The following is a 17,500-nucleotide window of genomic DNA, read 5'->3' as shown; positions in this document are numbered from 1 at the left end:
GTGAGTGTGTGGGTAGAGTCCAGTGAGTGTGTGGGTAGAGTCCAGGGAGTGTGTGGGTAGAGTCCAGGGAGTGTGTGGGTAGAGTCCAGGGAGTGTGTGGGTAGAGTCCAGTGAGTGTGTGGGTAGAGTCCAGTGAGTGTGTGGGTAGAGTCCAGTGAGTGTGTGGGTAGAGTCCAGTGAGTGTGTGGGTAGAGTCCAGTGAGTGTGTGGGTAGAGTCCAGTGAGTGTGTGGGTAGAGTCCAGTGAGTGTGTGGGTAGAGTCCAGTGAGTGTGTGGGTAGAGTCCAGTGAGTGTGTGGGTAGAGTCCAGTGAGTGTGTGGGTAGAGTCCAGTGAGTGTGTGGGTAGAGTCCAGTGAGTGTGTGGGTAGAGTCCAGTGAGTGTGTGGGTAGAGTCCAGTGAGTGTGTGGGTAGAGTCCAGGGAGTGTGTGGGTAGAGTCCAGGGAGTGTGTGGGTAGAGTCCAGGGAGTGTGTGGGTAGAGTCCAGGGAGTGTGTGGGTAGAGTCCAGGGAGTGTGTGGGTAGAGTCCAGTGAGTGTGTGGGTAGAGTCCAGTGAGTGTGTGGGTAGAGTCCAGGGAGTGTGGGTAGTGTCCAGGGAGTGTGTGGGTAGAGTCCAGTGAGTGTGGGTAGAGTCCAGTGAGTGTGTGGGTAGAGTCCAGGGAGTGTGTGGGTAGAGTCCAGGGAGTGTGTGGGTAGAGTCCAGGGAGTGTGTGGGTAGAGTCCAGGGAGTGTGTGGGTAGAGTCCAGGGAGTGTGTGGGTAGAGTCCAGTGAGTGTGTGGGTAGAGTCCAGGGAGTGTGGGTAGTGTCCAGGGAGTGTGTGGGTAGAGTCCAGTGAGTGTGGGTAGAGTCCAGTGAGTGTGTGGGTAGAGTCCAGGGAGTGTGGGTAGAGTCCAGGGAGTGTGTGGGTAGAGTCCAGTGAGTGTGGGGGTAGAGTCCAGTGAGTGTGTGGGTAGAGTCCAGTGAGTGTGTGGGTAGAGTCCAGTGAGTGTGTGGGTAGAGTCCAGTGAGTGTGTGGGTAGAGTCCAGGGAGTGTGTGGGTAGAGTCCAGGGAGTGTGTGGGTAGAGTCCAGGGAGTGTGTGGGTAGAGTCCAGTGAGTGTGGGGGTAGAGTCCAGTGAGTGTGTGGGTAGAGTCCAGTGAGTGTGTGGGTAGAGTCCAGGGAGTGGGGGTAGAGTCCAGTGAGTGTGTGGGTAGAGTCCAGGGAGTGTGGGGGTAGAGTCCAGGGAGTGTGGGTAGAGTCCAGGGAGTGTGTGGGTAGAGTCCAGTGAGTGTGGGTAGAGTCCAGTGAGTGTGTGGGTAGAGTCCAGTGAGAGTGTGGGTAGAGTCCAGTGAGTGTGTGGGTAGAGTCCAGGGAGTGTGTGGGTAGAGTCCAGGGAGTGTGTGGGTAGAGTCCAGGGAGTGTGTGGGTAGAGTCCAGGGAGTGTGTGGGTAGAGTCCAGGGAGTGTGTGGGTAGAGTCCAGGGAGTGTGTGGGTAGAGTCCAGTGAGTGTGGGGGTAGAGTCCAGTGAGTGTGTGGGTAGAGTCCAGTGAGTGTGTGGGTAGAGTCCAGGGAGTGTGGGTAGTGTCCAGGGAGTGTGTGGGTAGAGTCCAGTGAGTGTGGGTAGAGTCCAGTGAGTGTGTGGGTAGAGTCCAGGGAGTGTGGGTAGAGTCCAGGGAGTGTGGGGGTAGAGTCCAGTGAGTGTGGGGGTAGAGTCCAGTGAGTGTGTGGGTAGAGTCCAGTGAGTGTGTGGGTAGAGTCCAGGGAGTGTGTGGGTAGAGTCCAGTGAGTGTGGGGGTAGAGTCCAGTGAGTGTGGGGGTAGAGTCCAGTGAGTGTGTGGGTAGAGTCCAGGGAGTGGGGGTAGAGTCCAGTGAGTGTGTGGGTAGAGTCCAGTGAGTGTGGGGGTAGAGTCCAGGGAGTGTGGGTAGAGTCCAGGGAGTGTGTGGGTAGAGTCCAGTGAGTGTGGGTAGAGTCCAGTGAGTGTGTGGGTAGAGTCCAGTGAGTGTGTGGGTAGAGTCCAGTGAGTGTGTGGGTAGAGTCCAGGGAGTGTGTGGGTAGAGTCCAGGGAGTGTGTGGGTAGAGTCCAGGGAGTGTGTGGGTAGAGTCCAGGGAGTGTGTGGGTAGAGTCCAGGGAGTGTGTGGGTAGAGTCTAGTGAGTGTGTGGGTAGAGTCTAGTGAGTGTGTGGGTAGAGTCTAGTGAGTGTGTGGGTAGAGTCTAGTGAGTGTGTGGGTAGAGTCCAGGGAGTGTGTGGGTAGAGTCTAGTGAGTGTGTGGGTAGAGTCCAGGGAGTGTGTGGGTAGAGTCCAGGGAGTGTGTGGGTAGAGTCCAGTGAGTGGGTAGAGTCCAGTGAGTGTGTGGGTAGAGTCCAGTGAGTGTGGGTAGAGTCCAGGGAGTGTGTGGGTAGAGTCCAGGGAGTGTGGGTAGAGTCCAGGGAGTGTGTGGGTAGAGTCCAGGGAGTGTGTGGGTAGAGTCCAGGGAGTGTGTGGGTAGAGCCCAGGGGGAGTGTGGGTAGAGCCCAGGGAGTGTGTGGGTAGAGTCCAGGGAGTGTGTGGGTAGAGTCCAGGGAGTGTGTGGGTAGAGTCCAGTGAGTGTGTGGGTAGAGTCCAGTGAGTGTGTGGGTAGAGTCCAGGGAGTGTGTGGGTAGAGTCCAGGGAGTGTGTGGGTAGAGTCCAGTGAGTGTGTGGGTAGAGTCCAGTGAGTGTGTGGGTAGAGTCCAGTGAGTGTGTGGGTAGAGTCCAGTGAGTGTGTGGGTAGAGTCCAGGGAGTGTGTGTGTGTGTGGGTAGAGTCCAGTGAGTGTGTGGGTAGAGTCCAGTGAGTGTGTGGGTAGAGTCCAGGGAGTGTGTGGGTAGAGTCCAGGGAGTGTGTGGGTAGAGTCCAGGGAGTGTGTGGGTAGAGTCCAGTGAGTGTGTGGGTAGAGTCCAGTGAGTGTGTGGGTAGAGTCCAGTGAGTGTGTGGGTAGAGTCCAGGGAGTGTGTGGGTAGAGTCCAGGGAGTGTGTGTGTGTGTGTGGGTAGAGTCCAGTGAGTGTGTGGGTAGAGTCCAGTGAGTGTGTGGGTAGAGTCCAGTGAGTGTGTGGGTAGAGTCCAGTGAGTGTGTGGGTAGAGTCCAGTGAGTGTGTGGGTAGAGTCCAGGGAGTGTGTGGGTAGAGTCCAGGGAGTGTGTGGGTAGAGTCCAGTGAGTGTGTGGGTAGAGTCCAGGGAGTGTGGGGTTAGAGTCCAGGGAGTGTGTGGGTAGAGTCCAGTGAGTGTGTGGGTAGAGTCCAGTGAGAGTGTGGGTAGAGTCCAGTGAGTGTGTGGGTAGAGTCCAGGGAGTGTGTGGGTAGAGTCCAGGGAGTGTGTGGGTAGAGTCCAGGGAGTGTGTGGGTAGAGTCCAGGGAGTGTGTGGGTAGAGTCTAGTGAGTGTGTGGGTAGAGTCTAGTGAGTGTGTGGGTAGAGTCCAGGGAGTGTGTGGGTAGAGTCTAGTGAGTGTGTGGGTAGAGTCCAGGGAGTGTGTGGGTAGAGTCTAGTGAGTGTGTGGGTAGAGTCCAGGGAGTGTGTGGGTAGAGTCCAGTGAGTGTGTGGGTAGAGTCCAGTGAGTGGGTAGAGTCCAGTGAGTGTGTGGGTAGAGTCCAGTGAGTGTGGGTAGAGTCCAGGGAGTGTGTGGGTAGAGTCCAGGGAGTGTGGGTAGAGTCCAGGGAGTGTGTGGGTAGAGTCCAGGGAGTGTGTGGGTAGAGTCCAGGGAGTGTGTGGGTAGAGCCCAGGGGGAGTGTGGGTAGAGCCCAGGGAGTGTGTGGGTAGAGTCCAGGGAGTGTGTGGGTAGAGTCCAGGGAGTGTGTGGGTAGAGTCCAGTGAGTGTGTGGGTAGAGTCCAGTGAGTGTGTGGGTAGAGTCCAGTGAGTGTGTGGGTAGAGTCCAGGGAGTGTGTGGGTAGAGTCCAGTGAGTGTGTGGGTAGAGTCCAGTGAGTGTGTGGGTAGAGTCCAGTGAGTGTGTGGGTAGAGTCCAGTGAGTGTGTGGGTAGAGTCCAGTGAGTGTGTGGGTAGAGTCCAGGGAGTGTGTGGGTAGAGTCCAGGGAGTGTGTGTGTGTGTGGGTAGAGTCCAGTGAGTGTGTGGGTAGAGTCCAGGGAGTGTGTGGGTAGAGTCCAGGGAGTGTGTGGGTAGAGTCCAGTGAGTGTGTGGGTAGAGTCCAGTGAGTGTGTGGGTAGAGTCCAGTGAGTGTGTGGGTAGAGTCCAGGGAGTGTGTGGGTAGAGTCCAGGGAGTGTGTGTGTGTGTGTGGGTAGAGTCCAGTGAGTGTGTGGGTAGAGTCCAGTGAGTGTGTGGGTAGAGTCCAGTGAGTGTGTGGGTAGAGTCCAGTGAGTGTGTGGGTAGAGTCCAGTGAGTGTGTGGGTAGAGTCCAGGGAGTGTGTGGGTAGAGTCCAGGGAGTGTGTGGGTAGAGTCCAGTGAGTGTGTGGGTAGAGTCCAGGGAGTGTGGGGTTAGAGTCCAGGGAGTGTGTGGGTAGAGTCCAGTGAGTGTGTGGGTAGAGTCCAGGGAGTGTGTGGGTAGAGTCCAGTGAGTGTGGGGGTAGAGTCCAGGGAGTGTGTGGGTAGAGTCCAGTGAGTGTGTGGGTAGAGTCCAGTGAGTGTGTGGGTAGAGTCCAGGGAGTGTGTGGGTAGAGTCCAGGGAGTGTGTGGGTAGAGTCCAGTGAGTGTGTGGGTAGAGTCCAGGGAGTGTGTGGGTAGAGTCCAGGGAGTGTGTGGGTAGAGTCCAGGGAGTGTGGGTAGAGTCCAGGGAGTGTGTGGGTAGAGTCCAGGGAGGGTGGGTAGAGTCCAGGGAGTGTGTGGGCAGACCCAGTACAGGGGATTCAGTACAAAACAATTCAGATACATCAATAAATAATAAAGGGGGTCAAAGGAAATGGACTAAAAGTCAGATTCACTCCAAATGTGGTCTTTGGGTTCATCACAGTAAAGAGATTGAGGAAATAACATTGACGCGTTCAAACGGCCACATTAGACCAGTAGATTAACACACACACTAATATGCAAAAAATATGCTAAGAATACTTATTCTTATGAACCATACGACCAAATGACAACACATTTGGAATGTAGGCCCATGGTACATGTCTTAAGGGTCAAGAGATGGCTGAGTTATTGACAAATCAAAAATGTGATTTTACGTGTCCATTTTAAAGCACTGTGAATCCACTCCACAGTGGCCCATCTACTTGAAACGTGTCATCACTATCTTGGACATCCCAAAGATGAACCATCTCCCCCCCCCTCTCCCCTCCTCCTCCCTCTCTCCAGGTGATTGATATGAATGAGTACCAACGGAGGCGGTTTGCGTGTCGTATCATTGACTGTCTGTTCAACACAGTCACTGGGAAGAAGATCGCTCTGCTGGGATTCTCCTTTAAGAAAGACACTGGAGATACCAGGTATATCTTCCCTCTCTGCTGGGATTCTCCTTTAAGAAAGACACTGGAGATACCAGGTATATCTTCCCGCTCTGCTGGGATTCTCCTTTAAGAAAGACACTGGAGATACCAGGTATATCTTCCCTCTCTGCTGGGATTCTCCTTTAAGAAAGACACTGGAGATACCAGGTATATCTTCCCTCTCTGCTGGGATTCTCCTTTAAGAAAGACACTGGAGATACCAGGTATATCTTCCCTCTCTTCTAATCTTCTCCTCTCCTCCTCCTTCCCTCTCTCCTCTTTTTGAAACATCCATTCCTCTCTCTCTCTCTCTCTCTCTCTCTCTCTCTCTGTCTCTGTCTCTGTCTCTCTCTCTCTCTGTCTCTCTGTCTCTCTCTCTCTCTGTCTCTCTCTCTCTCTCTCTCTCTCTCTCTCTGTATTGTGTGTGTCAGGTTAATCATAGCGTGTGTGTGTGGGGGTAAAGGGCAGTACCTGTACCTTCCCCCCAGAGTTAATCATTCATATTATGGGGTGGCAGGTAGCCTAGCGGTTAACATTGTTGGGCCAGTACTGACAGGTCGCTGGTTCCAATCTTCGAGCCGACTAGGTGAAAAATTGGTCTGTGCCCTTGAGAAAGGCACTTAACCTAAATTGCTCCTGTAAGTCTCTCTGGATAAGAGTGCCTGGTAAATGGGTCAAATGTAAAATATGTGTGTGTGTGTGTGTAACCCTGTGTGTGTGTGTGTGTGTGTGTGTGTAACCCTGTGTGTGTGTGTGTGTGTGTGTGTGTGTGTAACCCTGTGTGTGTCTCTCCCAGGGAGTCTTCTAGTATCTATATATCTCAGTACCTGCTGGATGAGGGAGCCAAGCTCCACATCTACGACCCGAAAGTTCTGAAGGAACAGATCATCCTGGACCTCTCTCAACCACACATCTCTGAAGACCCTAACAGAGGTAAGGAGGAGGAAGGAGGAGGAGGAAGGAGGGGGGAGGAGGAGGGGGAGGAGGAGGAGGAGGAGGGAGGGAGGAGGAGGGGGAGGGGGTCACAGTGTCTATGTAACGTTGTATCTGTGTATTGTAGTGTCCGAGCTGGTCACAGTGTCTATGTAACGTTGTATCTGTGTATTGTAGTGTCTGAGCTGGTCACAGTGTCTATGTAACGTTGTATCTGTGTATTGTAGTGTCCGAGCTGGTCACAGTGTCTATGTAACGTTGTATCTGTGTATTGTAGTGTCCGAGCTGGTCACAGTGTCTATGTAACGTTGTATCTGTGTATTGTAGTGTCTGAGCTGGTCACAGTGTCTATGTAACGTTGTATCTGTGTATTGTAGTGTCCGAGCTGGTCACAGTGTCTGTGGATCCCTACCAGGCCTGTCAGGGGGCTCACGCGCTGGTCATCTGCACCGAGTGGGACATGTTCAGGGTGAGAGAGACACACACACACACACACACACACGCACACTACTCCTATCCTTTAAACACCTAACATCAACTGTGTGTGTATGTGTGTGTGTGTGTGTGTGTGTGTAGGATCTGGATTATGAGAGGATCTATGACCACATGTTGAAGCCAGCGTTTCTGTTTGACGGCCGTCGCCTGTTGGACCAACTTCACCCCCGCCTGCAGAACATTGGCTTCCAGGTACACACCCCCCCGTACACACCCCCCACCCTTAGAACCTCCCCCCTACATTGTGGTTTTAATTGGCTGATCTCTCAGTCCATCACCATCTAGCATAACCCTTAGAACCTCCCCCTACTTTGTGGACTTCAAAGCGCGAGCAGCACAAGTCATTTAAACAAGGAAGTGATTTAGGAAAATTGGAAAATCTTAGAAATAGTTTACACACTTAAACTTTTAATGGCCGAACTCTGAATCAATTGGGCTTCCCAAAAATAATATGGTTAATGTGATAGAACATCTATTTTGATTGCCGATTTCCTATATTATACAACTGACTCAGGCTCTCCCGCCTCGATTTAGAGCCACGCCTCATAGTCGTGTGATTCGCTCAGAATTTTAATTGATTAGCACGTTACTCAGTAAATCCAAACCCGCTAAGTTCCAGACAGGAACCAAGTCAAGCCTGGGGACGGGTTTAATCTGTACACACCCCTACACACACACCCCTACACACACACCCCTACACACACACCCCTACACACACACCCCTACACACACACCCCTACACACACACCCCTACACACACACACACACACACACAGTAAGACTACATTATCAAAACTATAACCAGATTGCATCCTCTCTGTGTTCCTGCAGATTGCATCCTCTCTGTGTGTTCCTGCAGATTGCATCCTCTCTCTGTGTTCCTGCAGATTGCATCCTCTCTGTGTGTGTTCCTGCAGATTGCATCCTCTCTCTGTGTTCCTGCAGATTGCATCCTCTCTCTGTGTTCCTGCAGATTGCATCCTCTCTCTGTGTTCCTGCAGATTGCATCCTCTCTCTGTGTTCCTGCAGATTGCATCCTCTCTGTGTGTGTTCCTGCAGATTGCAACCTCTCTCTGTGTTCCTGCAGATTGCATCCTCTCTCTGTGTTCCTGCAGATTGCATCCTCTCTCTGTGTTCCTGCAGATTGCATCCTCTCTGTGTGTGTTCCTGCAGATTGCATCCTCTCTCTGTGTTCCTGCAGATTGCATCCTCTCTCTGTGTTCCTGCAGATTGCATCCTCTCTCTGTGTTCCTGCAGATTGCATCCTCTCTGTGTGTGTTCCTGCAGATTGCATCCTCTCTCTGTGTTCCTGCAGATTGAGACCATCGGTAAGAAGGTGACATCATCTCGTATTCCCTACACACCCACGGCCGGAGTCCCTCGCGTCAGCAGCAACCCTGAACCTCCGGCCAAGAAGGCCAAAGTCTGACACACCCCCCACTCAGCGTCAACTCTGAACCTCCGGCCCAAGAAGGCCAAAGTCTGACACACCCCCCCACTCAGCGTCAACTCTGAACCTCCGGCCCAAGAAGGCCAAAGTCTGACACACCCCCAACTCAGCATCAACCCTGAACCTCCGGCCAAGAAGGCCAAAGTCTGCCACACCCCACTCAGCATCAACTCTGAACCCCCGGGCCAAGAAGGCCAAAGTCTGCCACACCCCACTCAGCATCAAACCCCCCCTGTCTACCTCCTGTCTGTCCATTCTTCCTCTACGAGGACAATCATTGATAATCAATACGTTTTGATGCTTCCAATCGTTGTCAATACTTAAAACAGTATTATTTAATGTTATATTTGGCCAATCACGTTAATACTTTCTTTCATTTCCTCTTATAATTGGCCAATCCTGCTAATACATGAATACTGTCTCATTTCCTGTTATAACTGGCCAATCACATGAATACTGTCTCATATCCTCTTATAACTGGCCAATCACATGAATACTGTCTCATATCCTCTTATAACTGGCCAATCACATTAATAAGGTCTCTCATTTCCTGTTGTAACTGTCCAATCATGTTAGCTGTCATCACCGGTTCTGAATTTTATACACATAGAAATAGTGTACGTCTCAAATGACGCCCCATTCCCTTTCATTGTGCACTCCTGGTCAAACGTAGTGCCCTAAATAGGGGAACGTGGTGTCATTTGAGATTTTATAAGATTTTTTCAAATCCTTTAAATTTCCTGCCTTTTATAGACTAGTGATGTCATCAACCTGCGACTTTAATAAAATGGACCAATGGAATATCATGTTTACCGTCGCCACAGACTCTTCAATGCTTTGTTACTGCTTCAGGTATTAGTCGAGCATCCTAAATTATCCCCTATTACCCAATGGGCTTTGGTGAAATGTAGTGCACTATATATGGACTAGGGAGCCGTTTGTGGGACGTAACCAGACTAGATAGGGGTCCTTAACCACATATCTAAAATCAGTTTAGGGGGAGTTGGGAGGGGGGGGGGGTAGAAATATGCCAAACTGACCTTAGATCCGTGTCTAGGTGCAACTATACATAGGTTCCGTCCCAAATGGCACCCTGTTCCCTATATAGTGCACAACTTTTGACCAAGACCCCCATAGGGACTAGGGTGCCGTTTGGGTCTAGGGTGCCGTTAGGGACTAGGGTGCCGTTAGGGACTAGGGTGCCGTTAGGGACTAGGGTGCCGTTTGGGACTAGGGTGCCGTTAGGGACTAGGGTGCCGTTTGGGACTAGGGTGCCGTTTGGGACTAGGGTGCCGTTTGGGACTAGGGTGCCGTTTGGGACTAGGGTGCCGTTAGGGACTAGGGTGCCGTTTGGGACTAGGGTGCCGTTAGGGGCTAGGGTGCCGTTAGGGGCTAGGGTGCCGTTAGGGACTAGGGTGCCGTTTGGGACTAGGGTGCCGTTAGGGACTAGGGTGCCGTTTGGGACTAGGGTGCCGTTAGGGACTAGGGTGCCGTTTGGGACTAGGGTGCCGTTTGGGACTAGGGTGCCGTTAGGGACTAGGGTGCCGTTTGGGACTAGGGTGCCGTTAGGGACTAGGGTGCCGTTAGGGACTAGGGTGCCGTTAGGGGCTAGGGTGCCGTTAGGGACTAGGGTGCCGTTTGGGACTAGGGTGCCGTTAGGGACTAGGGTGCCGTTTGGGACTAGGGTGCCGTTAGGGACTAGGGTGCCGTTTGGGACTAGGGTGCCGTTAGGGACTAGGGTGCCGTTTGGGACTAGGGTGCCGTTAGGGACTAGGGTGCCGTTAGGGACTAGGGTGCCGTTTGGGACTAGGGTGCCGTTAGGGACTAGGGTGCCGTTTGGGACTAGGGTGCCGTTAGGGACTAGGGTGCCGTTAGGGACTAGGGTGCCGTTAGGGACTAGGGTGCCGTTTGGGACTAGGGTGCCGTTTGGGACTAGGGTGCCGTTAGGGACTAGGGTGCCGTTTGGGACTAGGGTGCCGTTTGGGACTAGGGTGCCGTTAGGGACTAGGGTGCCGTTAGGGACTAGGAGGGACTAGGGTGCCGTTTGGGACTAGGGTGCCGTTTGGGACTAGGGTGCCGTTTGGGACTAGGGTGCCGTTAGGGACTAGGGTGCCGTTAGGGACTAGGGTGCCGTTAGGGACTAGGGTGCCGTTAGGGACTAGGGTGCCGTTTGGGACTAGGGTGCCGTTTGGGACTAGGGTGCCGTTTGGGACTAGGGTGCCGTTAGGGACTAGGGTGCCGTTTGGGACTAGGGTGCCGTTTGGGACTAGGGTGCCGTTTGGGACTAGGGTGCCGATAGGGACTAGGGTGCCGTTAGGGACTAGGGTGCCGTTAGGGACTAGGGTGCCGTTAGGAACTAGGGTGCCGTTAGGGACTAGGGTGCCGTTTGGGACTAGGGTGCCGTTAGGGACTAGGGTGCCGTTTGGGACTAGGGTGCCGTTAGGGACTAGGGTGCCGTTTGGGACTAGGGTGCCGTTAGGGACTAGGGTGCCGTTAGGGACTAGGGTGCCGTTTGGGACTAGGGTGCCGTTTGGGACTAGGGTGCCGTTTGGGACTAGGGTGCCGTTAGGGACTAGGGTGCCGTTAGGGACTAGGGTGCCGTTAGGGACTAGGGTGCCGTTTGGGACTAGGGTGCCGTTAGGGACTAGGGTGCCGTTAGGGACTAGGGTGCCGTTTGGGACTAGGGTGCCGTTAGGGACTAGGGTGCCGTTAGGGACTAGGGTGCCGTTTGGGACTAGGGTGCCGTTAGGGACTAGGGTGCCGTTTGGGACTAGGGTGCCGTTTGGGACTAGGGTGCCGTTTGGGACTAGGGTGCCGTTAGGGACTAGGGTGCCGTTAGGGACTAGGGTGCCGTTTGGGACTAGGGTGCCGTTAGGGACTAGGGTGCCGTTTGGGACTAGGGTGCCGTTAGGGACTAGGGTGCCGTTTGGGACTAGGGTGCCGTTAGGGACTAGGGTGCGTTAGGGACTAGGGTGCCGTTTGGGACTAGGGTGCCGTTTGGGACTAGGGTGCCGTTAGGGACTAGGGTGCCGTTTGGGACTAGGGTGCCGTTTGGGACTAGGGTGCCGTTAGGGACTAGGGTGCCGTTAGGGACTAGGGTGCCGTTTGGGACTAGGGTGCCGTTTGGGACTAGGGTGCCGTTAGGGACTAGGGTGCCGTTTGGGACTAGGGTGCCGTTTGGGACTAGGGTGCCGTTAGGGACTAGGGTGCCGTTAGGGACTAGGGTGCCGTTTGGGACTAGGGTGCCGTTTGGGACTAGGGTGCCGTTAGGGACTAGGGTGCCGTTTGGGACTAGGGTGCCGTTTGGGACTAGGTGCCGTTTGGGACTAGGGTGCCGTTAGGGACTAGGGTGCCGTTAGGGACTAGGGTGCCGTTAGGGACTAGGGTGCCGTTTGGGACTAGGGTGCCGTTTGGGACTAGGGTGCCGTTAGGGACTAGGGTGCCGTTAGGGACTAGGGTGCCGTTAGGGACTAGGGTGCCGTTAGGGACTAGGGTGCCGTTTGGGACTAGGGTGCCGTTTGGGACTAGGGTGCCGTTAGGGACTAGGGTGCCGTTTGGGACTAGGGTGCCGTTTGGGACTAGGGTGCCGTTAGGGACTAGGTTGGGACTAGGGTGCCGTTTGGGACTAGGGTGCCGTTTGGGACTAGGGTGCCGTTAGGGACTAGGGTGCCGTTAGGGACTAGGGTGCCGTTAGGGACTAGGGTGCCGTTAGGGACTAGGGTGCCGTTAGGGACTAGGGTGCCGTTTGGGACTAGGGTGCCGTTTGGGACTAGGGTGCCGTTTGGGACTAGGGTGCCGTTAGGGACTAGGGTGCCGTTAGGGACTAGGGTGCCGTTAGGGACTAGGGTGCCGTTTGGGACTAGGGTGCCGTTAGGGACTAGGGTGCCGTTAGGGACTAGGGTGCCGTTAGGGACTAGGGTGCCGTTTGGGACTAGGGTGCCGTTTGGGACTAGGGTGCCGTTTGGGACTAGGGTGCCGTTAGGGACTAGGGTGCCGTTAGGGACTAGGGTGCCGTTAGGGACTAGGGTGCCGTTAGGGACTAGGGTGCCGTTAGGGACTAGGGTGCCGTTAGGGACTAGGGTGCCGTTTGGGACTAGGGTGCCGTTTGGGACTAGGGTGCCGTTAGGGACTAGGGTGCCGTTAGGGACTAGGGTGCCGTTAGGGACTAGGGTGCCGTTTGGGACTAGGGTGCCGTTTGGGACTAGGGTGCCGTTAGGGACTAGGGTGCCGTTAGGGACTAGGGTGCCGTTAGGGACTAGGGTGCCGTTTGGGACTAGGGTGCCGTTAGGGACTAGGGTGCCGTTAGGGACTAGGGTGCCGTTTGGGACTAGGGTGCCGTTAGGGACTAGGGTGCCGTTAGGGACTAGGGTGCCGTTTGGGACTAGGGTGCCGTTAGGGACTAGGGTGCCGTTAGGGACTAGGGTGCCGTTAGGGACTAGGGTGCCGTTTGGGACTAGGGTGCCGTTAGGGACTAGGGTGCCGTTTGGGACTAGGGTGCCGTTAGGGACTAGGGTGCCGTTAGGGACTAGGGTGCCGTTTGGGACTAGGGTGCCGTTAGGGACTAGGGTGCCGTTTGGGACTAGGGTGCCGTTAGGGACTAGGGTGCCGTTTGGGACTAGGGTGCCGTTTGGGACTAGGGTGCCGTTAGGGACTAGGGTGCCGTTTGGGACTAGGGTGCCGTTAGGGACTAGGGTGCCGTTAGGGACTAGGGTGCCGTTAGGGACTAGGGTGCCGTTAGGGACTAGGGTGCCGTTAGGGACTAGGGTGCCGTTTGGGACTAGGGTGCCGTTAGGGACTAGGGTGCCGTTTGGGACTAGGGTGCCGTTAGGGACTAGGGTGCCGTTTGGGACTAGGGTGCCGTTTGGGACTAGGTGCCGTTAGGGACTCACCCATAGAATTAGAAAGAATCATTTAACATCTTACCATTAAACCATCCTGACTGTTGGGATGGGAGGTTTCTACAGTAATATTACCATTAACCATCCTGACTGTTGGGATGGGAGGTTTCTACAGTAATATTACCATTAACCATCCTGACTGTTGGGATGGGAGGTTTCTACAGTAATATTACCATTAACCATCCTGACTGTTGGGATGGGAGGTTTCTACAGTAATATTACCATTAACCATCCTGACTGTTGGGATGGGAGGTTTCTACAGTAATATTACCATTAACCATCCTGACTGTTGGGATGGGAGGTTTCTACAGTAATATTACCATTAACCATCCTGACTGTTGGGATGGGAGGTTTCTACAGTAATATTACCATTAACCATCCTGACTGTTGGGATGGGAGGTTTCTACAGTAATATTACCATTAACCATCCTGACTGTTGGGATGGGAGGTTTCTACAGTAATATTACCATTAACCATCCTGACTGTTGGGATGGGAGTTTTCTACAGTAATATTACTCTTTACCATTAACCATCCTGACTGTTGGGATGGGAGGTTTCTACAGTAATATTACCATTAACCATCCTGACTGTTGGGATGGGAGGTTTCTACAGTAATATTACCATTAACCATCCTGACTGTTGGGATGGGAGGTTTCTACAGTAATATTACCATTAACCATCCTGACTGTTGGGATGGGAGGTTTCTACAGTAATATTACCATTAACCATCCTGACTGTTGGGATGGGAGGTTTCTACAGTAATATTACCATTAACCATCCTGACTGTTGGGATGGGAGGTTTCTACAGTAATATTACCATTAACCATCCTGACTGTTGGGATGGGAGGTTTCTACAGTAATATTACCATTAACCATCCTGACTGTTGGGATGGGAGGTTTCTACAGTAATATTACCATTAACCATCCTGACTGTTGGGATGGGAGGTTTCTACAGTAATATTACTCTTTACCATTAACCATCCTGACTGTTGGGATGGGAGGTTTCTACAGTAATATTACCATTAACCATCCTGACTGTTGGGATGGGAGGTTTCTACAGTAATATTACCATTAACCATCCTGACTGTTGGGATGGGAGGTTTCTACAGTAATATTACCATTAACCATCCTGACTGTTGGGATGGGAGGTTTCTACAGTAATATTACCATTAACCATCCTGACTGTTGGGATGGGAGGTTTCTACAGTAATATTACCATTAACCATCCTGACTGTTGGGATGGGAGGTTTCTACAGTAATATTACCATTAACCATCCTGACTGTTGGGATGGGAGGTTTCTACAGTAATATTACCATTAACCATCCTGACTGTTGGGATGGGAGGTTTCTACAGTAATATTACCATTAACCATCCTGACTGTTGGGATGGGAGGTTTCTACAGTAATATTACCATTAACCATCCTGACTGTTGGGATGGGAGGTTTCTACAGTAATATTACCATTAACCATCCTGACTGTTGGGATGGGCGGTTTCTACAGTAATATTACCATTAACCATCCTGACTGTTGGGATGGGAGGTTTCTACAGTAATATTACCATTAACCATCCTGACTGTTGGGATGGGAGGTTTCTACAGTAATATTACCATTAACCATCCTGACTGTTGGGATGGGAGGTTTCTACAGTAATATTAGCGGACATAGGGTGTGTCACAAATGGCTTCTTATCTGGCTCTGGGTCTAAAGTAGTGCACTAAGGGCTCTGGTCTAAAGTAGTGCACTATAGGCCCTGGTCTAAAGTAGTGCACTAAGGGCTCTGGGTCTAAAGTAGTGCACTAAGGGCTCTGGTCTAAAGTAGTGCACTAAGGGCTCTGGTCTAAAGTAGTGCACTAAGGGCTCTGGTCTAAAGTAGTGCACTAAGGGCTCTGGTCTAAAGTAGTGCACTATGGGCTCTGGTCTAAAGTAGTGCACTAAGGGCTCTGGTCTAAAGTAGTGCACTAAGGGCTCTGGTCTAAAGTAGTGCACTATGGGCTCTGGTCTAAAGTAGTGCACTAAGGGCTCTGGTCTAAAGTAGTGCACTAAGGGCTCTCTGGTCTAAAGTAGTGCACTATGGGCTCTGGTCTAAAGTAGTGCACTATGGGCTCTGGGTCTAAAGTAGTGCACTATGGGCTCTGGTCTAAAGTAGTGCACTATATAGGGAATAGGGTGCTGTTTGGGACGTGCACCTGCTTACATTCAGTCCATTAACCCACTAGATATTGACCCAATCATACATACACAGTACTGGATTGATAAGTAAAGTATTAACACTTTTAATGTACAACCAGGAGTTATTATAAACAAACACTGTCGAACGTGTTCTCCATGTCACATAGCAACACATCAATCACATAGCAACACATTTCAAAACACCCAAGTCGTTCTCTCTCATATGGGTATCATGTCAATAACCTCATTATTGTCGGGGAGTTCAAACTGAGAACGTCCTCTGGACACGTCTCAAATGCCACTCCATTCCCTATATAGTGGACTACTAGTGCATAGGAAATATAATGCCATTTGGAACCCCCAACACCTTCCTTCCCTCTGCTCACACCCATGGGTGTCCCACTTAAATCAGTCCCCCTCTCCAATTCTCCAACCTGACGTTAAAAAAAACGGCGATCAGCATTTACCCACCAATGTTTACCCACTACATCACTGGTTATATAAATGTACAGCACGAGACATCAATACCAACAGAGTCCTGAAGTAGCTCATATTCTGGATGGGAGAACTTTATACTGTTGTAATACAGTGCATCTAGAATAGCTTTATGGAGGGAACTGAAAAGACAGAGAGAGAGAGAGAGAGAGAGAGAGGGGGGTGGGGGAGAGAGCGAGACGAGAGAGACAGAGAGAGACAGAGACAGAGAGAGAGAGAGAGAGACATATCGAGAGAGAGAGAGACGAGAGAGACAGAGACAGAGAGAGAGAGAGAGAGAGAGAGGGGGGGGGTGGGGGAGAGAGAGAGAGACGAGAGAGACAGAGAGAGAGAGAGAGGGAGAGAGAGAGAGGAGAGAGAGAGAGAGAGAGACATATCGAGAGAGAGAGAGACGAGAGACAGAGAGAGAGAGAGAGAGACAGAGAGACAGAGAGAGAGAGAGACAGAGAGAGAGAGACAGAGAGAGACATATCGAGAGAGAGAGAGACAGAGAGACAGAGACAGAGACAGAGAGAGAGAGAGAGAGAGAGAGAGAGAGAGAGAGAGAGAGAGAGAGAGAGAGAGAGAGAGAGAGAGATGAACTTGGAGAAGAGTCCCCTAAGTAAGCTTGTCCTGGGGCTCTGTTCACAAACACAAACAGACCCCACACAGCCCCAGGACAACAACAACAACAACAACACAACTAGACCCAACCAAATCATGAGAAAACAAAAAGAGAATTACTTGACACATTGGAAAGAACAAACAAAAAAACTGAGCAAACTAGAATGCTATTTGGCCCTAAACAGAGAGTACACAGTGGCAGAATACCTGACCACTGTGACTGACCCAAACTTAAGGAAAGCTTTGACTATGTACAGACTCAGTGAGCATAGCCTTGCTATTGAGAAAGGCCGCCGTAGGCAGACCTGGCTCTCAAGAGAAGACAGGCTATGTGCACAATGCCCACAAAATGAGGTGGAAACTGAGCTGCACTTCCTAACCTCCTGCCAAATGTATGACCATATTAGAGACACATATTTTCCTCAGATTACAGCAATCCACAAAGAATTCGAAAACAAACCCAATTTTGATAAACTCCCTTATCTACTGGGTGAAAAACCACAGTGTGCCATTACAGCAGCAAGATTTGTGACCTGTTGCCACAAGAAAAGGGCAACCAGTGAAGAACAAACACCATTGTAAATACAACCCATATTTATGTTTATTTATTTTCCCATTTGTACTTTAACTATTTGCACATTGTTACAACACTGTATATAGACATAATATGACATTTGAAATGTCTTTATTCTTTTGGAACTTCTGAGTGTAATGTTTACTGTTAATATTTATTGTTTATTTCACTTTTGTTTAACATCTATTTCACTTGCTTTGGCAATGTTAACACACGTTTCCCATGCCAATAAAGCCCTTAAATTGAAATTGAATTGAATTGAGAATAATAACATCTGCATAGTAAGCAGTCATTTACTTATTATTAGTATTATTATTATTACTATTATTATTGTTGTGATTATTATTCTAAATAGTAGTGATACAGGTAGTAGGGGGGGATGGTAATGGTATCAGTTTAATGATGATGATGGTGGTGGTAGTCCAGGTGATCAGGTGATCAGATTACTCTGCTGTTACTACTGCTGCTGCTTTCCTCTTCTCTAACAGGTTCTTCAGGAAGAACTCACC

At 51.4% G+C, this 17,500-nt stretch overlaps 1 protein-coding gene and 1 pseudogene across 2 annotated transcripts in view; one reads left to right on the top strand and one right to left on the bottom strand.

The window, feature by feature from the left end:
- LOC311119960 (UDP-glucose 6-dehydrogenase-like) overlaps nt 1–9,068 on the top strand; it is a 17,772-nt pseudogene extending 8,704 nt beyond the window's left edge. Inside the window, exons 6-10 of the transcript XR_014615859.1 lie at nt 5,243–5,373; nt 6,170–6,306; nt 6,684–6,775; nt 6,883–6,993; nt 8,117–9,068. The product of XR_014615859.1 is annotated as a UDP-glucose 6-dehydrogenase-like (transcript). The remainder of the gene's footprint in view (nt 1–5,242; nt 5,374–6,169; nt 6,307–6,683; nt 6,776–6,882; nt 6,994–8,116) is intronic.
- A 7,961-nt stretch (nt 9,069–17,029) lies between these two features.
- The window catches only part of LOC311119961 (lipoyl synthase, mitochondrial-like), a 3,552-nt gene continuing 3,081 nt past the window's right edge, over nt 17,030–17,500 (bottom strand). Inside the window, exon 4 of the mRNA XM_084194602.1 lies at nt 17,030–17,499. Within this exon, the coding sequence (XP_084050728.1) occupies nt 17,435–17,499 (65 nt within the window). The 3' untranslated portion in view covers nt 17,030–17,434. The remainder of the gene's footprint in view (nt 17,500) is intronic.

This window comes from Coregonus lavaretus (assembly GCF_964263955.1).
Source record: "Coregonus lavaretus genome assembly, contig: HAP1_SCAFFOLD_6648, whole genome shotgun sequence".
Classification (NCBI taxonomy): domain Eukaryota; kingdom Metazoa; phylum Chordata; class Actinopteri; order Salmoniformes; family Salmonidae; genus Coregonus; species Coregonus lavaretus.
The sequence above is the reverse complement of the archived record's forward strand: the minus strand, read 5'-3'. Positions and strand labels throughout refer to the sequence as shown.